Below are 22,216 nucleotides of genomic sequence, written 5' to 3' on the forward strand. Positions count from 1 at the left end.
AATCACCAGTCAGGACACGGCCACTATATAACCAGGGGGCACTAGTTTTCCAGCTCTCTTGGAATGCAGCCTCTGAGCCAGTCAGAGCTGTGAGCAACAACTAGAACATCCCCCATGTGGTAGTAAGATAGTCTGGTCAGTTTAGCCTCAGGTCTCCAGTCAACTCAGCATTGTGTCAACCCACAGTTCAAGCATGTTTAATAGTTTAGAGTTGAATATAAAATAGAGCTGCTTTGCTTTAAGTGTTGGAAGCCTGTCTTTCTCTCTGCTACAGTAAATGCAGTCCTCGCAGACCCTGCTTACCCAACACATCAGTAACGTGTGTGCATTGATTGCTGTGCCAGGGCTCCGCCTGTAATATGTGCATTGCTTGCCGTGCCAGGGCTCCGCCTGTAATGTGTGGATTGATTGCAAAGTCAAGGTTCTGCCTGTATTATGTCTGCATTGCTTGCCCACTCAGGGCTCTGCCTGTAATGTGTGTGCATTGCTTGCCCTGCCAGGGCTTCGCCTGTAATGTGTGTGCATGGATTGCCGTGCCAGGGCTTCGCCTGTAATGTGTGTATTGATTGCCATGCCAAGGCTCTGCCTGTATTGTGGGTGCAACAGTTGCTGAATCAGGGTATTCCCTACATTTTGACCACTATCTTTGGAACACACCTCAAGTGACGTCACGGATTGGGACGCACTTCTGGCCACGTCCCAGCGACCGGAAGTGGCGTTCAATGATATGGAAGTGACGAGTTTGTCCAACTGCCGTTGAGTTGGGTGCAGAGGCTCGTTGACCGGACCGAGCAATGGATTTCAGCAGCGTTCTCAACAAAGCAACCGAGAACCGGGTGGATGCGCAGGCGACCGTGAGTCAGAACCGCGAATCCTTTAACTAGCCCAGCACCCAGAGTCAGGCCTGGGGAGAGTTACAGGGCAGCCTTTAAATACTCCAGCACCCAGAGTAAGGCCTGGGAAGAGTTACAGGGCAGCCTTTAAATATCTCAGCTCCCAGAGTCAGGCCTGGGGAGAGTTACAGGGCAGCCTTTAAATATCTCAGCTCCCAGAGTCAGGCCTGGAGAGAGTTACAGGGTAGCCTTTAAATACCCCGATACCCAGATTCAGGCCTGGGAAGTGTTACAGGGCAGTCTTTGAATACCCCAGTGCCCAGAGTCAGGCCTGGGGAGAGTTACAGGGCAGCCGTTATATCCCCAACACCCAGATTCAGGCCTGGGAAGTGTTACAAAACAGTCTTTGAATACCGCAGTGCCCAGAGTCAGGCCTGGGGAGAGTTACAGGGCAGCCGTTATATCCCCAACACCCAGATTCAGGCCTGGGGAGAATTACAGGGCAGCCTTTAAATGCCCGAGCACCCTGAGTCAGGCCTGGGAAGTGTTACAGGGCAGTCTTTAAATACCCCAGCACCCAGATTCAGGCCTGGGGAGAGTTACAAGGCAGCCTTTGAATACCCCAGTGCCCAGAGTCAGTCCTGGGGAGAGTTACAAGGCAGCCTTTGAATACCCCAGTGCCCAGAGTCAGGCCTGGGGAGAGTTACAAGGCAACCTTTAAATACCCGAGCACTGAGCACCTTGAGTCAGATTTCCGTATCTATATTCTCATCAAAGCATGCATTCTTGACCCCCCACCTTGCAATATATTTGCCCATTTCCAATCTTTCTTTCCTCATTGAAGTTCATGAATGTGTTGTTACCTTCCAATTTGGTACTCGTCTTTCTTGAAAGCCCATGTTTGTACTCCTCCAATCTAGTTGCACCCTGCCACAGTACTGAAACAGCTCTAATTCAAGTCACAAATTACCAATGTGTGAACATGTTAGAAGGAAACTTGCCTTCTTGACATGTTTAGAGCCTTTGACACAACTGATCACATCACTCTCCTCAAACACCTCTCCATTGTCTGGATTTGACAACTCACAATTAGTTCCATTCTTATCTATACCTAACCAGAATATCACTTGCAATGTCTCCTCTTCACTCCTGGACAATCATTTTGGGTGTCAACGCAAGGGTCAATCCTTCTTCTTTTCCTGTTCTCATTTACATGCAGCAGCACTATCAAAAAGCACAACAGTAGTTTTCGTATGTACACTGACAGCACCCAGCTCTACCTCACCATTACCCCCCTTGACATCTCCATTCTTGCTACATTATCCAGCTGCATATCTGACATCTAGTTAAACATTGGGAAGACTGAAGCCATTGTTTTTAATCCCTGCTCCAAACTCTCATTTCCAAGCTACCGGCTCCATCCCTCTCCCTGCCAACAGTTTGAGAGGAAACCAGTGTATTTGTAATCCTGATACCATATTTGACTCCCAAGATTAGCTTCTGTCCACATATTCACACTATCAGTTAGACCGCTTATGTCCACCTCCCTAACATCATCCAACTTTGCTCATGTGCTGCACAATCCATCAGTCAGTCTTGCCTCTAGATTCACTCTTGGCTGGTCTCGCATTCCATCCTTTGTAAACTTGTAAAACTCTGCTGCCTGTGTCTTAACTCATGCTAAACCCCATTCAACCATCACTCCTGCGGTCGCAGGCCTACATTCGCTCCCCATTAAGCAGTTTGTTCATTTTAAAGTTCTCCTCGTTTTCAAGTAGCACTGTCCCTCCCTATCAGTAATTTCCTTCAGCCCCTCAACTCTTTGCGATATCTGCACCTCTTCAATTCTTGCATCTTGAGCATCCTTGGTTTTAATCACTTCACTACTGGTGGCTGTGCCATCAACTGCCTGGATCCTAAGCTCTCGAATTCCCTCCTTACTCTTCTCTACCTTACATTCCTCCTGTAAGGCACTCGTTAAAACCTAACTCTTTGACCAAGATTTTGATCAGATTTCCTAGTGTATCCTTGTGTTTTGGTGTCATATTTTGTTTTATAATGTTTGTGTGAAATGCCTAGGATATTCTTTGTCAAAGTGCTATTTATTATTTTTTTAATTTAAAGTGCCCAATTCTCTCTCTCTCCCAATTAAGGGGCAATTTAGTGTGGCCAATCCACCTTCCCTGCACATCTTTGGGTTGTGGGGGTGAGACCCACGCAGACACGGAGAATGTACAAACCCCACATGGACAAGTGACCTGGGCTGGGATCGAACCCAGGTCCTCAGCGCCGCGAGGCAGCAGTGCTAACAACCCAAAAGTACTAATCATAACATCCTTCAAATAATCCATTACCCAGAGTCAGGCCCGGAGAGAGTTATTATTCCCCTTAACTACCCCAGCACAAGATGAAACTCTCATATCCTTCAAAAACCTCATTGATTCCTAGTGTGTGATAATTCATTATTGTCATTAAGGACTCACTAATTCACATTTTGCAAGTTACAACAGTTTGTTTTAACCTTTAGAGTCCAAGTAAGGCAAATAGTTTGTTAGACTGTGGAACATATTATAACCTGTAAATAACCCTGCAAATCCAACTGTTACTGGATGTCTGAGTAATAAATTACTCATTGAACTGGTGATGCACCAAATTGAACTTTTAAAGCTTGCTCCCAATAAAAGCCATTGAAATTCATGATGCACATGGCACCCGTATAATCCAGAGTCACTCGTGTCAGTTAGGAGATATAAAATATTTAAATAATATTTGATTCTATTTAAATATACTTGAATGTGTATATTTTCAGTAATTGATCAATTGTAATAACATTTAGGATGTAGGAAAGGATATTTGGACAAAAAACTGAAATATCTAACTGCATTTTGAGCTCGTCTAATGCCGTTAATTCTATGTTGTCTGGCTCATTATTACTTATGATTATTTCTACTATTTGAAATTGATTTTTCACTTTTGTGGTTATGACTTTGATTCTAACCTGATATACCTTAATTCTAACCTGATATACCTTCAAGTAACCTAAATTTAATCCTTTGCATCGGTTTAATATGCTTAATACTTTAATTGAACTTCGCTAAACTTAACTCTTCCCCAATACCCTTAAGATTTCCCCCCTGGAGGCAATGCAAAAAAGGTTTTGTCTTGAAGTTGCCTTGCTTATGACGCCATCAGCAAAATGCAGTTCTAATGGCATGTGATACTGATGAGTGACACGTCTGCGAACCCGTAAAATGCTATCCATTCATTCTCTATAATATGTGTAAATGTGTGCATTATGAATTGAAGAAAACTAAACTGTTGATATCGCCATTGATATTGGGCAAAGTAAATATAATGTAAAGCAGGAATTGTTGATTAGATGATGTCTATCTGAATTGTAAGAAAAAAACAGATGGGAGGGCCACAGCTTGAAACTTCGAGGAATTTAAGACGGTGTGATGTAATATCAGTATGATAAGGAGGCCGATGGAAGTTAAACATGTAGAATAATGAATGAGCAACAAGTTCAGAGGAATGTAATCTTTATTAGTGTCACAAGTAGGCTTACATTAACACTGCAATGAAGTTACTGTGAAAATCACCGAGTTGCCACACTCCGGCACCTGTTCGGGTACACTGAGGGAGAATTCAGAATGTCCAATTCACCTAGCCTTTCAGGATGTATATGAAGATGGGGAGATAATTGTTATTGAGGGAGATGAGAGGTAAGAATGCAAGTAACGTAGCAGACAAACCTTTTCTTGTTTCCTGTCCAGGAGTGAGAAGGCTGCTGTCAGTGATAAAAGTATTGGATAAAATTTGACCTGAATTGTTAAGAAAAGGTCTGATTGACAGGAAGAAAATGAAGCCAAGAACTCTGGCGGCAACTTTAACCTAAAATCTATTTGAGATCACAGATAGTAATGATGAAGAATGAGTCAAGTAAGGGTGATTGATGGATGAAGTTATCAGAAGTAGGAGATAGCTGTCCGATTTAATATACATAAAGAAACACTGTCTTTAGAACATTGAATGAAATAGAATTGTCCCATCGAGTATGCAAGAGGTAATTCGGCATTGCCCTGCAAAAAATTAGCAAAGGCATTTAGACATGCACACCTCATAAAGCTAGAATTGGGGTTCAAGAATATCTTTTTGTGTGCTCTTAAGCTTGTTATTCAAAACAACTAGCTTTGGGGTAAAATCATACTATCATGTTTGGTAAGTCTGATCTGAAGGTTGCTGCACGGCAAACAAAACTTTAAAGCTGAATGACAGCATATGGAAGGAAGTACCTATCTGCCGAGTAAGAGCTGGGATAAGGGAGGTTCTCAATGTGACAGCTCCCTCAATCTACCTTTCTCTATTCATGATGTGGAGATGCCGGCATTGGACTGAGGTGAGCACAGTAAGAAGTCTTACAACACCAGGTTAAAGTCCACCAGGTTTGTTTCGAATCACTAGCTTTCGGAGCACTGCTCCTTCCTCAGGTGAATGAAGAGGTAGGTTCCAGAAACATACATATAGACAAAATCAAAGATGCAATACGATACTTTTAATGTGAGTCTTTGCAGGTAATTAAGCTTTTACAGGTCTAAACGGAGCAACTGCAGAGAGGGATAATCATCGGTTAAAGAGGTGTGAATTGTCTCAAGCCAGGACATTGGTAGGATTTTGCAAGCCCAGGCCAGATGGTGGGAGGTGAATGTAATGCGATGTGAATCCAAGGTCGCGGTTGAGGCCGTACTCGTGTGTGCGGAACTTGGCTATAAGTTTTTGTTCGGCGATTCTGCGTTGTCGCGCGTCGTGAAGAACGCTTACCCGAAGATCAGAGGCTGAATGTCCTTGACTGTTGAAGTATTCCCCGACTGGAAGGGAACATTCCTGCCTGCCGATTGTCGCGCGATGTCTGTTCATCCGTTGTCGCAGCGTCTGCATGGTCTCGCCAATGTACTACGCTTCGGGACGTCCTTTCCTGCATCGTATGAGGTAGATAATGTTGGCCGAGTCGCACAAGTATGTACCACGTACCTGGTGGGTGGTGTTCTCATGTGTAATGATGGTACCCATGTTGATGATTCGAAACAAAACTGTTGGACTTTAACCTGGTGTTGTAAGAATTCTTACTGTTCCCTATTCACAGTTCGCTAAGTTATCCCAGATGCTAGTTTTAGTTAACAGGGCGAGATGCTAAGTGATGTTTTGAGAATTGGTTCTGAGTATCTCTTATTTTATTCTTGTTGCTCTTTTACAGTGCAGCTTCAAACAATTTTCTGTTTGCAAAGTCCTCTTCTACCACAACTAATGATAACAATGAGTGACTGGGTAGGAAAGAGTTGCAGCTGCTTGCATTGAGCTTGTTAATGTGTATCTCGGTGTTTTTGAATGGAGAGATAAAAAAGCTGCATACACAGCACATTTTTATTCAGAAATAGTGCAATAGCAAACAGCTTTCAAAACCTGGAAATTTGTGGCAGCCCAAAACATTCAAATAAGTTTTTGTTGCTGGGCTGGGGTTGGCTCTGGAGAGAATTTATTTTGTCTCTTGATAAGTGTGGCCAGGAGGAACCCAGTAACTTTGTAATTGCAGTATGATGTTTTTCTGTTACTATGCCTTTCATATTATTAGTGATGCCTGTTCTATTGGGGCAGCTATCTGCAATGAAGGATTATTATCTTTGTACAAGATTGTTGATAGGTTAATTTGAAACACTTTTTCCACCAGGATAGTAGTCAAGTTTTCATCTAACCCCTGGCTATCGGACATGGCTAGCTTTCTCTGTTTGGAGAAAATCAAGTTCGCCTTGAGAGGGTCACTGTTAGGGTTTACCCGGAGGTGACAACCGTTCGTCGACTTCTTTGCGGGAAATTAATCATCAGCAGGGTGGGGGAGTCGTTTAGATTATAGTAGGGGGTCAATAAGGGTGGGACCTGTACGAGAGGTAAATGGCTTTGGCACTATATTTATGATTTCATATATATTGTTTATTTTGTTGGTACTATACCAAAAATGCCTCAATAAAATGTTTTATTAAAAAAAAAGTTTTCATCCAACTGAAATATGGGTTACATATTTCAGTAAAGCAAAATTCACTTATTATGAAGTCTATTCATGGCCAATCGGGATCTCTCCTACTCATAACGTCTGCTGCTTTTTAAAAATGATTTTATCAGAGTTACAAAGCCAGAGCTCGATGCATGGACAGGGGCAAACCCCTAATCCAGCTCCTTGCTTGCTCCAGAAACCAATTTGAATTGAATCCAATTCATGGTCCCCACAAGAGAGACATACCAGTTCCAGGCATTTCACCTGTCCTCGCGCTCATCTTAGCCAAAAGGCTGAGAAGCGATGTCTGCTGTTGACCGCATCGTGCATGCACCTTCCTTGACCATCAATTAAGAGGAGTGGGCCTTGAACCTGGGACTTCTGTCTCAGAGGCTGTGACACTAGCCCTGTTCTCCAGGACCTCCTTCAATGCAGTTACTGAGCTTCTGAGGTATGATGTGCTTTTGTGCATCCTGAAGGTGTGAAAGCTGCAGTGTAAATGTAAGTTGTACATTGCAAAATGCAAGTGTAAATTGAAGCCTACTTGCGACAGTAAGCTATTATTATTACAAGCTCCTACTATCTCCTGACATTAGAATTTCTCGCAGCAAGAAAGCTTGTTAGTTTTTAGTAAGGTTATTAGTCCCAAATTTTAAATGATTTTATACTTTGGACTCCTATCCACTGGGACTGTTGAAACTATCCAAATTCATTTTATAGGTCCACTGCAACCATTAGAGGAAGATAAAGTACTTCACCCCATCGTGTTCTGTTGTCTCTGGCCTTGTTATTGAGTTTATTTGAATGCCAATATTTTTTCTATTCAGAATGCGTAACTTCTCCACCCTGTACTCACAGTAGAGCAAGTGCACACTTCCCCTCAACTGTTCAGTTTTCTGCAACAAATATTTGGTGAAGATGAAACCAGAATTGTTTTTATTTAAATGCTGTTAAATCAGAGCTGATATCTAAAAAGCTACAAAATAGTTGCTTGAGGGATCTGAAATGTCAATTTTATTTTCTCTAGATATTTTGCAATGCAAGGGGAATGAGCTCCGAGCAGAACTTGAGAACTGCAGAGTTCACATCTTGGCTCTTATTTATATTGTCCTTGGTGAGGGACTGGGGATAATGCACAGATGTTGTGCAGGTAGCCATATTCCCAGATATAACTTGCTGGAATCAGGAGGTTTTCGAAGAAGAAAGATCCTCTCAGCAGCCAGCCTTCTGGTGTTGGTATCAGCTGTGTGACTCAGCACTCGGCAGTCATAATATAAAGCACTATATTAGTATTGGGTATTGAGCAATAGCAGTACTTTGTCTGTCCTAGCAGTATCATCCACTATTAATGACAGCAGATAAGTTTAATCGTAAGCTTTGTAACGTTGAAACAGTTATTCACATCCGCAGAAGATGCTGGGGCTCATTGGGGGGTGGGGGGGGGGGCTGTTGCTGGTATTTGATTTAAACCACTTAAAATATGCAAATAGGTTTGTTGCAGGGCCAGTGCCTGAAAGTACCATCTGTTTGTATTGCTATAAAAATCTACAAATTTCTTAAAAATAGTATATTTGGTTCCAGGTGGAATCCCTGGGAGTGTAACAAGGATTCCAGCTATTCAAATTTGAAGTTAACGGTTTAAAACTTCAAAATGGTTGCACTATCGTAAAAGTTTAAAAAATATATATTTTTATTCAAAGCTTTTCAACAAAAATATAAATATACAAAATATCAAAAGAACACGCAACGAGTATCAGAAGAATATCACATCACCCCAACAAACAACCCCAACTCTCCAGCACCCCCCCCCCTGACACCAACCCCTCCTTCAACCGCCAAGTGAACCCTTCTACAAACCTGCAGAGCGAACTTGAGCTTCTCCAACCGCAACAATTCTGCCAGGTCGCTTACCCCGACCTCTGCCTTTGCCGGCTCTGAGTCCCGTCATCATAACAAAATCCGTCTCCGGGCTGTCAGGGGGGCACAGGCCAACACGAACAGCCTCTCTCCCCACCCCCTGAACTCCCGGTCTTCCAGCACACCAAATATCGCCACCTCCAGACTCGAGGCCACCGCCACACCTAGAACCTCGGACCTCACATCCGAGAACCTCTGTCAGATTCCCTTCAATCTTGGCCCAGATATATGGACGTGATTCGCAGGGACCCCCCATGCACCCCCACACCTATCCTCCACCCCCTCATAAAACCTACTCATCCTTGCCACCGTCATGTGGGCCCATGCATCACTTGAAACTGGATGAGGCTTAACCTCACGCACAACAAAGACACATTCACTCTCCGCAAGGCCTCAGCCCATGTCCCAGCCCCCTCTTCCTCTCCCAACTCTTTCACCCATATGCACTTAATATCCTCCACCAATGCGCTATCACTCTCCATTACTTCCTTGTAAATATCCAAGACCTTCCCCTTGTCCTCCGACGGAGATCTATCTTGCAGCATCGGAGGCAGTAACCCTGGGAAGGCCGGCACCTCCCTCCTCACAAAATCCAAACCTGCAGGTACCTAAAACCATTCCCTTTGGGCAACTCGTAAAATTCCTCGAACCCTACAAATTTGCCCTCTATGAACAAGTCCCTGAAGTACTCAATCCCCACCTGCTGCCACCCCTGGAACCTCACATCCAATCTTGCCAGCACAAATCTATGGCTTAAGGTGCCCACAACAACATGCCCTATAACCCCAAGTGCTGCCTACACTGTCCCCTCCAAGCTGATGGAATAACTGGCTGGCGAAAACGGCAGAAGCACCAACAACATAGCCCTGAAGCCCACCCATCTACATGATGTCACCTCCACCCGTCCCCAAACTGACCTCTCCTCTATAGCCCATTTCCTCACCATAGCAATGTTTGCAGCCCCATAATTTATCAAATTCGTCAATGCTAGCCCCCCCCTTCAGAAACGCCTGCGCTACCCATTCTTCGCCGCCCACACAAACCCCAAGATCAACCCATTGACTTTTCTGAAAAATGATTTGAGGACAGTGAACTAAAGGTCACAGACCACGGCAATCAACATCTCAACGAGCAGAAGCAGAGATTAGATAAATTAAGTATTGGTTAAATGACACTAAGCTCAAGTTTTAACTTAAAATTAAATTGCAACCAAGATAGTAGGCAAATTATTATAATCCTATAAACCAATCTGTTATTATAATCCTACACTAAAAATAAAATAGCACAGATGCTGGAAATTTGAAATAAGAACAGAAAATGCTGAATGTAAATACTGAGTCAGTTAGGTAGCGTTTGTGGAGCAATAGAGTTAACATTTCAGGTAAATGACCTTCCATCAGAACTGGAATAAGTTTTTGTGTGTGCCTGGTTCGCCGAAACAGAAACCTAGCCAACTCTGTTATTTTTCTGTCTGTACCCTCCCTGCCAGCAACAATGGCAAAATATCCGACCTCTTAAAATCCGTCTTCATCCCCTCCACCAATCGGGCCGGGCCAAGTTTAACTTATGCAGCAGGGCCCAGCACCGCGCCAAGGTATTTAAAGCCCGTCCCACCACCCTGAATGGCAACTTTCCTAACCGCTTATCCAATGCGCCCACTCCACCCGATCGAAAGCCTTCTCTGCATCCATCGCCGCCAAACTGGACCCAACCTTCCCAGCGGCTCTCAATGCCCAGCAAGAGAGCCCAGGCATGGCGAGTGTCTGCACGGCGGATTTACCAGCTCCGCCAACAGATCACGACAAACTGATGACAGGTCATTTACCTGAAATGTTAACTCTATTGCTCCACAGACGCTACCTAACCTACTCAGTATTTGCTTTCAGCATTTTCTGTTTTTATTTCAAATTTCCAGCATCTGTACTATTTTACTTTTAGTATAGGATTATAATAACAGATTGGTTTATGGGCTTGTAATAACATATTGGCTTATCACCTTGGTTGCAATCTAATTTTAAGTTAAAACTTGAGCTTCGTGTCATTTAACCAATACTTAATTTATCTAATCTCTGCTTCTGCTCTTTGAAATGTTGATTGCCGTGGCCTGTGACCTTTAGTTATGATACCCTCAATCATGTTATGTGGCACTCCCACTGTGCTAAATGGGATAGACTTCAAACTGATCTAGCAACTCAAAATTGGACAAATATGAAGCACTGTGAACCATCAGCTGCAAAATTGTACTCAACCACAACCTCATGGTTAAGTGGCATATCCCCCACTCTAACATTACCACCAAACTATGGGATGAACCATAGTTCAATGAATAGTGCAGGAGGGCATGTCAGGAGCAAAACCAGGCATACCTAAAAAAAAAAAAAAAAAATTTTTTTTTTTAATTTAGAGTACCCAATTAATTTTTTCCAATTAAGGGGCCAATCCACCTAGCCTGCACATCTTTGTGTAGTGGGGGCGAAAACCACGCAAACATGGGGAGAATGTGCAAACTCCACACGGACAGTGACCCTGAGCCGGGATCGAATCTGGGACCTTGGCTAACCCACTGCACCACCGTGGTGCCCCTCAGGCATACCTAAAAATGAGGTGCCAACCTATTGAAGCTATAACACAGGACTAACTGTGTGCCAAATAGCATAAGCAGCATGTAACAGATAGAGCTAAACCATTGTACAACCAACGGATCAGATCTAAGATCTGCAGTTCTACCAGATCCAGTCATAAATGATGGTGGACAATTAAACAACTCGTTGGAGGAGAAGGCTCTGCAGATGTCCCTATCCTCGATGCTGAAGGAGCCCACCACATAAGTGCAAAAGATAACGTTGAAGCATGTGCGGCAATCTTCAGCCAGAAGTGACGGGTGTATGATGCATCTCGTCCTCCACCGGAGGTCCCCAGCATTACAGATGCCAGCTTTCAGCAAATCCAATTCACCCCACATGATATCAATAAACAGTGGAAGGAACTGGAAACTACAAAGGCAATGGATCTTGACAGCATTCTGGCAATAGTACTGGCATCTACCCAGAAATGTGAAAAATTGCACAGCTATGTCCTGTTCACACAAAGCAGAACAAATCAAATCCGGCTAAGTGCCATGCCAACAGTCAACTCTTCATCCGTAAAATGACGGAAGGGGTCATCAGCTGTGTTATCAAGCGGCACTTGCTTAGCTCAGTTTTGGTTACGACAGGGTCACTCAGTTTCTGACCTCATTACAACATTCGAAATGGCAAAGGATCTGAAATCCAGTGATGTGGCGAGAGTGACTGCCTTGATAGCGCTTGGCCGAATGTGCCATGAAGGATCCCTAGTGAAAATGGGAATCGGGCAAACCCTTCGCTGCTTGGGGTCACAGCTGGCACAGGAAGCTGGTTGTGCTGGCTGGCGGTCAAATCATCTCAATTCCAGGACATCATTGCAGGTTTTACTCCGTGTAGCGTCCTAGACCCAACTATCTTAAGATGCTTCATATGACCTTCCATCTATCATAAGGTCAGAAGTGGGAACATTCACTAATGATGCATGATGTTCACCATTTGTGACTCCTTAGATACTTAAGCAGTCCATGTCCAACAAGATCTGGACTATATCCATGCAAGTTCCAGACATTAACCATCTCCAACAAGAGAGAATCTAGCCATCGTCCCTTGACATTCAATGGCATTACCATTGCTGAATCTCCCACTATTAACATCCTGGGAGTTAGCATTGACAAGAAACTGAACTGGACTATGCATATACATGTTGTGGCTATAAGCACAACTCTGGCTAAAAATACTGTGGGGAGTAACCACCTCCTGACTCTCCAAAGCTGCCCACCATCTACAAGGCACAAGTCAGTGTGCTAGAATACACTCCATTTGCCAGGAAATTTGCAGCTCCCAAAACACTTGAGGTCAACACCAACCAGGACGTGGAGATGCTGGCGTTGGACGCTGCAGGAAAGGATGTCCCGAAGCGTGGTACATTGGCAAGACCATGCAGGCTGCGACAACAGATGAACAGTCATCGCGTGACAATCGCCAGGCAGGAATGTTCCCTTCCAGTCGGGGAACACTTCAGCAGTCAAGGGCATTCAGCCCATGATCTTCGGGTAAGCGTTCTCCAAAGCGGCCTTCAGGACGAGCGACAACGCAGAATAGTCGAGCAGAAACTTATAGCCAAGTTCCGCACACATGAGTACGGCCTCAACCGGGACGTTGGATTCATGTCGCATTACATTCACCCCCCCCCCCCCCCCCCCCACCACCACCATCTGGCCTGGGCTTGCAAAATCCTACCAACTGTCCTGGCTTGAGTCAATTCACACCACTTTAATCTGGGGTTACCCCTCTCTCTGGCTCTGTAAAGACTTAATTACCTGCAAATGCTCGCATTCCAAGTATTGTCTTGCATCTTTGACTTGTCTATATAAATGTTTCTGGAACCTATCTCTCCATTCACCTGAGGAAGGATAGTGCTCCGAAAGCTAGTGATTTGAAACAAACCTGTTGGACTTTCACCTGGTGTTGTAAGACACCAACCAGGTCAAAGCAGCCTGCTTGATTGACACCCCTTCCATCTTACTCCCGCCTTCACCGACACAGAGTAGCAGCAGTGTGCCATCTAGAAGATGCACTGCAGGAATTTACCAAGGCTCTTTGGACAGCATCTTCCAAACCCATGACCGCTATCGTCTAGAAGGATAAAGGCAGCTGATGAATGGGAACACCACCACCTGGCAGTTTCCCTCTAATTCACTCGCTGTCCTTACTTGGAAATATATTATCGCTCCCTCAATGTCACTGGGTCAAAATCCAGGAACTACCTCCCTAACAGCGCTGAGTGAACCTACAGCACAGTTACTGCAGACGTTCAAGACGTTAGCTCACCACTACCTTTTCAAGGACCATTTGGGTTGGGTAACAAATGCTGGTCCGGCCAGCGATGCCCACGTCCCATAATTTTTTGTCTTAAAAAGCTGCCATTCTTTCTGTGAACTCAATCATTGAGTTATTAGCAAACTCTTTTCTCTTAGAAGGCATTACGACCACCAGACACTATCTACACATTCAACTTCTAGCAGTAGTCACTTGATGAACTCCCATTTTCCCTTGCTGCCCGTCCACTTAAGTGAGGCATGTTGCAATTTCCTGCACCCTGGCCGAGATCGGCTCGTGCAAAGTATACCATTAATTGAACCTGAGGCTTTGGTCTCTGGCACTGGCTGTGTTTGGCTTTTTCGCCTTGTTTATTAGTCATTGCTTTGACCTCCTCATTCACACAGAACAGTTTAAATTACTTTGGGGGGGGCTCCTGGCCACGAATGCTAACTGGATTGGCTTTAGATAATAGGCTTTCTGCAGTTAACTTTCCAGGGATTCTGTTTGTTTTGTGCTTTCCCGTTTTTCTTCTTGAACCTCAATAGTATAGCCAAATCTGGGAATAACCAAGATGTGGAGATGCCGGCGTTGGACTGGGGTGAGCACAGTAAGAAGTCTTCCAACACCAGGTTAAAGTCCAACAGGTTTGTTTCGATGTCACTAGCTTTCGGAGTGCTGCTCCTTCCTCAGGTGAATGAAGAAGTATGTTCCAGAAACATATATAGAGACAGCTTCAAAGATGCCAGACTCACGATGGACTACTCTCCAAAATCAGTTGCATTCTTGGACACACTCGTCTCCATCAAGGACGGTCACCTCAGCACTTCGCTTTACCGCAAACCCACGGATAACCTCATGATGCTCCACTTCTCCAGCATCCACCCTAAACACATTAAAGAAGCCATCCCCTATGGACAAGCGCTCCGTATACACAGGATCTGTTCAGACGAGGAGGAGTGTAACAGCCATCTACAGACGTTGAAAGATGCCCTCGTACGAACGGGATATGGCACTCGACTCATCGATCGACAGTTCCAACGCGCCACAGCGAAAAACCGCACCGACCTCCTCAGAAGACAAACATGGGACACAACCGACAGAATACCGTTCGTCGTCCAGTACTTCCCCGGAGCGGAGAAACTACGTCATCTTCTTCACAGCCTTCAACACGTCATTGATGATGATGAACATCTTGCCAAGGTCATCCCCACACCCCCACTACTTGCCTTCAAACAACCGCGCAACCTCAAACGAACCATTGTTTGCAGCAAACTACCCAGTCTTCAGAACAGTGACCACGACACCACACAACCCTGCCATGGCAATCTCTGCAAGAAGTGCCAGATCATCGACATGGATACCACTATTACACGTGAGAACACCACCCACCAGGTACGCGGTACATACTCGTGCGACTCGGCCAACGTTGTCTCCCTCGTACGCTGCAGGAAAGGATGTCCCGAAGCGTGGTACATTGGCGAGACCATGCAGACGCTGCGACAACGAATGAACTGACATCGCGCAACAATCACCAGGCAGGAATGTTCCCTTCCAGTCGGGGAACACTTCAGCAGTCAAGGGCATTCAGCCTCTGATCTCCGGGTAAGCGTTCTCCAAGGCGGCCTTCAGGACGCGCGACAACGCAGAATCGCCGAGCAGAAACTTATAGCCAAGTTCCGCACACATGAGTGCGGCCTCAAACGGGACCTGGGATTCATGTCGCATTACATTCATCCCCCACCATCTGGCCTGCGAAATCCTACCAACTGTCCTGGCTTGAGTCAATTCACACCACTTTAATCTGGGGTTACCCCTCTCTCTGGCTCTGTAAAGACTTAATTACCTGCAAATGCTCGCATTCCAAGTATTGTCTTGCATCTTTGACTTGTCTATATAAATGTTTCTGGAACCTATCTCTCCATTCACCTGAGGAAGGATAGTGCTCCGAAAGCTAGTGATTTGAAACAAACCTGTTGGACTTTCACCTGGTGTTGTAAGACACCAACCAGGTCAAAGCAGCCTGCTTGATTGACACCCCTTCCATCTTACTCCCGCCTTCACCGACACAGAGTAGCAGCAGTGTGCCATCTAGAAGATGCACTGCAGGAATTTACCAAGGCTCTTTGGACAGCATCTTCCAAACCCATGACCGCTATCGTCTAGAAGGATAAAGGCAGCTGATGAATGGGAACACCACCACCTGGCAGTTTCCCTCTAATTCACTCGCTGTCCTTACTTGGAAATATATTATCGCTCCCTCAATGTCACTGGGTCAAAATCCAGGAACTACCTCCCTAACAGCGCTGAGTGAACCTACAGCACAGTTACTGCAGACGTTCAAGACGTTAGCTCACCACTACCTTTTCAAGGACCATTTGGGTTGGGTAACAAATGCTGGTCCGGCCAGCGATGCCCACGTCCCATAATTTTTTGTCTTAAAAAGCTGCCATTCTTTCTGTGAACTCAATCATTGAGTTATTAGCAAACTCTTTTCTCTTAGAAGGCATTACGACCACCAGACACTATCTACACATTCAACTTCTAGCAGTAGTCACTTGATGAACTCCCATTTTCCCTTGCTGCCCGTCCACTTAAGTGAGGCATGTTGCAATTTCCTGCACCCTGGCCGAGATCGGCTCGTGCAAAGTATACCATTAATTGAACCTGAGGCTTTGGTCTCTGGCACTGGCTGTGTTTGGCTTTTTCGCCTTGTTTATTAGTCATTGCTTTGACCTCCTCATTCACACAGAACAGTTTAAATTACTTTGGGGGGGGCTCCTGGCCACGAATGCTAACTGGATTGGCTTTAGATAATAGGCTTTCTGCAGTTAACTTTCCAGGGATTCTGTTTGTTTTGTGCTTTCCCGTTTTTCTTCTTGAACCTCAATAGTATAGCCAAATCTGGGAATAACCAAGATGTGGAGATGCCGGCGTTGGACTGGGGTGAGCACAGTAAGAAGTCTTCCAACACCAGGTTAAAGTCCAACAGGTTTGTTTCGATGTCACTAGCTTTCGGAGTGCTGCTCCTTCCTCAGGTGAATGAAGAAGTATGTTCCAGAAACATATATAGAGACAGCTTCAAAGATGCCAGACTCACGATGGACTACTCTCCAAAATCAGTTGCATTCTTGGACACACTCGTCTCCATCAAGGACGGTCACCTCAGCACTTCGCTTTACCGCAAACCCACGGATAACCTCATGATGCTCCACTTCTCCAGCATCCACCCTAAACACATTAAAGAAGCCATCCCCTATGGACAAGCGCTCCGTATACACAGGATCTGTTCAGACGAGGAGGAGTGTAACAGCCATCTACAGACGTTGAAAGATGCCCTCGTACGAACGGGATATGGCACTCGACTCATCGATCGACAGTTCCAACGCGCCACAGCGAAAAACCGCACCGACCTCCTCAGAAGACAAACATGGGACACAACCGACAGAATACCGTTCGTCGTCCAGTACTTCCCCGGAGCGGAGAAACTACGTCATCTTCTTCACAGCCTTCAACACGTCATTGATGATGATGAACATCTTGCCAAGGTCATCCCCACACCCCCACTACTTGCCTTCAAACAACCGCGCAACCTCAAACGAACCATTGTTTGCAGCAAACTACCCAGTCTTCAGAACAGTGACCACGACACCACACAACCCTGCCATGGCAATCTCTGCAAGAAGTGCCAGATCATCGACATGGATACCACTATTACACGTGAGAACACCACCCACCAGGTACGCGGTACATACTCGTGCGACTCGGCCAACGTTGTCTCCCTCGTACGCTGCAGGAAAGGATGTCCCGAAGCGTGGTACATTGGCGAGACCATGCAGACGCTGCGACAACGAATGAACTGACATCGCGCAACAATCACCAGGCAGGAATGTTCCCTTCCAGTCGGGGAACACTTCAGCAGTCAAGGGCATTCAGCCTCTGATCTCCGGGTAAGCGTTCTCCAAGGCGGCCTTCAGGACGCGCGACAACGCAGAATCGCCGAGCAGAAACTTATAGCCAAGTTCCGCACACATGAGTGCGGCCTCAAACGGGACCTGGGATTCATGTCGCATTACATTCATCCCCCACCATCTGGCCTGCGAAATCCTACCAACTGTCCTGGCTTGATACAATTCATACCTCTTTAACCTGGGGTCACCCCATCTCTGGATCTGTAAAGATTTAATCACCTGCTAATGATTAATCACCTGCTAATGGTCGCATTCCAAGCATTGTTTGGCATCTTTGAATCTGTCTAAAAGCTAGTGACATCAAAACAAACCTGTTGTACTTTAACCTGGTGTTGTAAGACTTCTTACTGGGAATAACCAAGTTCTTGTTCTCAGCAGTTACTTTGTAATATCTTCACTCATTTATTATGCTGTTAGATGAATTGGATATTCTGAATTCTCCCTCTGTGTTTACCGAACAGGTGCTGGAATGTGGTGACTAGGGGCTTTTCGCAGTAACTTCATTGCAGTGTTAATGTAAGCCTACTTGTGACAATAATTTATTATGCAGCATCTTTGAATGCGTTGAAGAAGTTTTCATTGCTTTGTGCCTGCAATCTGGCAACAAAACACAACCTTGCTTGTTACAATGAGCAGTTATAGAACATAGAACATAGAACAATACAGCGCAGTACAGGCCCTTCGGCCCACGATGTTGCACCGAAACAAAAGCCATCTAACCTACACTATGCCATTATCATCCATATGTTTATCCAATAAACTTTTAAATGCCCGCAATGTTGGCGAGTTCACGACTGTAGCAGGTAGGGCATTCCACGGCCTCACTACTCTTTGCGTAAAGAACCTACCTCTGACCTCTGTCCTATATCTATTACCCCTCAGTTTAAAGCTATGTCCCCTCGTGCCAGCCAGTTCCATCCACGGGAGAAGGCTCTCACTGTCCACCCTATCCAACCCCCTGATCATTTTGTATGCTTCTATTAAGTCTCCTCTTAACCTTCTTCTCTCCAACGAAAACAGCCTCAAGTCCATCAGCCTTTCCTCATAAGATTTTCCCTCCATACCAGGCAACATCCTGGTAAATCTCCTCTGCACCCGCTCCAAAGCCTCCACGTCCTTCCTATGATGCGGTGACCAGAACTGTACGCAATACTCCAAATGCGGCCGTACCAGAGTTTTGTACTGCTGCAACATGACCTCCCGACTCCGGAACTCAATCCCTCTACCAATAAAGGCCAACACTCCATAGGCCTCCTTCACAACCCTATCAACCTGGGTGGCAACTTTCAGGGATCTATGTACATGGACACCTAGATCCCTCTGCTCATCCACACTTTCAAGAACTTTACCATTAGCCAAATATTCCGCATTCCTGTTATTCCTTCCAAAGTGAATCACCTCACACTTCTCTACATTAAACTCCATTTGCCACCTCTCAGCCCAGCTCTGCAGCTTATCTATATCCCTCTGTAACCTGCTACATCCTTCCACACTATCGACAACACCACCGACTTTAGTATCGTCTGCAAATTTACTCACCCACCCTTCTGCGCCTTCCTCTAGGTCATTGATAAAAATGACAAACAGCAACGGCCCCAGAACAGATCCTTGTGGTACTCCACTTGTGACTGTACTCCATTCTGAACATTTCCCATCAACCACCACCCTCTGTCTTCTTTCAGCTAGCCAATTTCTGATCCACATCTCTAAATCACCCTCAATCCCCAGCCTCCGTATTTTCTGCAATAGCCTACCGTGGGGAACCTTATCAAACGCTTTGCTGAAATCCATATACACCACATCAACTGCTCTACCCTCATCTACCTGTTCAGTCACCTTCTCAAAGAACTCAATAAGGTTTGTGAGGCATGACCTACCCTTCACAAAGCCATGCTGACTATCCCTGATCATATTATTCCTATCTAGATGATTATAAATCTTGTCTCTTATAATCCCCTCCAAGACTTTACCCATTACAGACGTGAGGCTCACCGGTCTATAGTTGCCGGGGTTGTCTCTGCTCCTCTTTTTGAACAAAGGGACCACATTTGCTGTCCTCCAGTCCTCTGGCACTATTCCTGTAGCCAATGATGACATAAAAATCAAAGCCAAAGGTCCAGCAATCTCTTCCCTGGCCTCCCAGAGAATCCTAGGATAAATCCCATCAGGTCCCGGGGACTTATCTATTTTCAGCCTGTCCAGAATTGCCAACACCTCTTCCCTACGTACCTCAATGCCATCTATTCTATTAGCCTGGGGCTCAGCATTCTCCTCCACAACATTATCTTTTTCCTGAGTGAATATTGACGAAAAATATTCATTTAGTATCTCGCCTATCTCTTCAGACTCCACACACAATTTCCCATCCCTGTCCTTGACTGGTCCTACTCTTTCCCTAGTCATTTGCTTATTCCTGACATACCTATAGAAAGCTTTTGGGTTTTCCTTGATCCTTCCTGCCAAATACTTCTCATGTCCCGTCCCCTCCTTGCTCGTCTTAGCTCTCTCTATAGATCCTTCCTCGCTACCTTGTAACTATCCATCGCCCCAACTGAAACTTCACACCTCATCTTCACATAGGCCTCCTTCTTCCTCTTAACAAGAGATTCCACTTCCTTGGTAAACCACGGTTCTCTCGCTCGACGCCTTCCTCCCTGCCTGACCGGTACATACTTATCAAGAACACGCAGTAGCTGATCCTTGAACAAGCCCCACTTATCCAGTGTGCCCAACACTTGCAGCCTACTTCTCCACCTTATCCCCCCCCAAGTCACGTCTAATGGCATCATAATTGCCCTTCCCTCAGCTATAACTCTTGCCCTGCGGTGTATACTTATCCCTTTCCATCATTAACGTAAACACCACCGAATTGTGGTCACTGTCCCCAAAGTGCTCTCCTACCTCCAAATCCAACACCTGGCCTGGTTCATTACCCAAAACCAAATCCAACGTGGCTTCGCCTCTTGTTGGCCTGTCAACATATTGTTTCAGGAAACCCTCCTGCACACACTGTACAAAAAACGACCCATCTATTGTACTCGAACTATATCTTTTCCAGTCAATATTTGGAAAGTTAAAGTCTCCCATAATAACTACCCTGTTACTTTCGCTCTTATCCAGAATCATCTTCGCCGTCCTTTCCTCTACATCCCTAGAACTATTAGGAGGCTTATAAAAAAACTCTCAACAGGGTGACCTCTCCTTTCCTGTTTCTAACTTCAGCCCATACTACCTCGGAAGAAGAGTCCCCATCTAGCATCCTCTCCGCCACCGTAATACTGCTCTTGACTAGCAGCGCCACACCTCCCCCTCTTTTGCCTCCTTCTCTGAGCTTACTAAAACACCTAAACTCCGGAACCTGCAACATCCATTCCTGTCCCTGCTCTATCCATGTCTCCGAAATGGCCACAACATCGAAGTCCCAGGTACCAATCCATGCTGCCAGTTCCCCTACCTTGTTTCGTATACTCCTGGCATTGAAGTAGACACACTTCAAACCACCTACCTGAACACTGGCCCTCTCCTGCGACGTCAAATCTGTGTGCTCCTGACCTCTATACTCTCATTCTCCCTTACCCTAAAACTACAATCCAGGTTCCCATGCCCCTGCTGCATTAGTTTAAACCCCCCCAAAGAGCACTAACAAATCTCCCCCCCAGGATATTTGTGCCCCTCAGGTTCAGATGTAGACCATCCTGTCTGTAGAGGTCCCACCTTCCCCAGAAAGAGCCCCAGTTATCCAGAAATCTGAATCCCTCCCGCCTGCACCATCCCTGTAGCCACGTGTTTAAATGCTCTCTCTCCCTATTCCTCATCTCACTATCACGTGGCACGGGCAACAACCCAGAGATAACAACTCTGTTTGTTCTAGTTCTGAGCTTCCATCCTAGCTCCCTGAAAGCCTGCCTGACATCCTTGTCCCCTTTCCTACCTATGTCGTTAGTGCCAATGTGGACCACGACTTGGGGCTGCTCCCCCTCCCCCCTAAGGACCCGGAAAACACGATCCGAGACATCACGTACCCTTGCACCTGGGAGGCAACATACCAAACGTGAGTCTCTCACGCTCCCACAAAATCTCCTATCTGTGCCCCTGACTATAGAGTCCCCAATTACTAATGCTCTGCTCCTCTCCCCCCTTCCCTTCTGAGCAACAGGGACAGACTCCGTGCCAGAGGCCCGTACCCCATGGCTTACCCCTGGTAAGGCCCCCCCCCAACAAGTATCCAAAGCGGTATACTTGTTTCTCGGGAACGACCGCAGGGGATCCCTGCACTGACTGCTTTTTCCCAGTCCCTCTTACAGTTACCCACCTATCTCCAATCTTTGGTGTAACTAATTCCCTGAAGCTGCTATCTATGACCCCTTCTGCCTCCCGAATGATCCGAAGTTCTTCCAACTCCAGCTCCAGTTCCCTAACTCGGTCTTGGAGGAGCTGGAGATGGCAGCACTTCCTGCAGGTAAAATCAGCAGGGACACTAACTGCATCCCTCACCTCAAACATCCTGCAGGAGGAACATTGCACTCCCTTCCCTGCCATTCCTCTAACTTTCTACCAAGATCTGGC

At 45.7% G+C, this 22,216-nt stretch overlaps 1 protein-coding gene across 3 annotated transcripts in view; it reads left to right on the top strand.

Annotated features, from left to right (window-relative positions):
• The first annotated feature begins 688 nt into the window (after positions 1–688).
• spty2d1 (SPT2 chromatin protein domain containing 1) overlaps positions 689–22,216 on the top strand; it is a 59,015-nt gene continuing 37,487 nt past the window's right edge. For 2 of the 3 annotated variants that reach the window (XM_072466361.1, XM_072466362.1), the window contains exon 1: positions 689–854. In XM_072466361.1, the coding sequence (XP_072322462.1) occupies positions 795–854 (60 nt within the window). In that variant the 5' untranslated portion in view covers positions 689–794. The remainder of the gene's footprint in view (positions 855–22,216) is intronic. The other variant, XM_072466363.1, reaches the window with a different exon arrangement.

Source organism: Scyliorhinus torazame, chromosome 10 (genome assembly GCF_047496885.1).
Source record: "Scyliorhinus torazame isolate Kashiwa2021f chromosome 10, sScyTor2.1, whole genome shotgun sequence".
NCBI classification, from domain to species: Eukaryota; Metazoa; Chordata; class Chondrichthyes; order Carcharhiniformes; family Scyliorhinidae; genus Scyliorhinus; species Scyliorhinus torazame.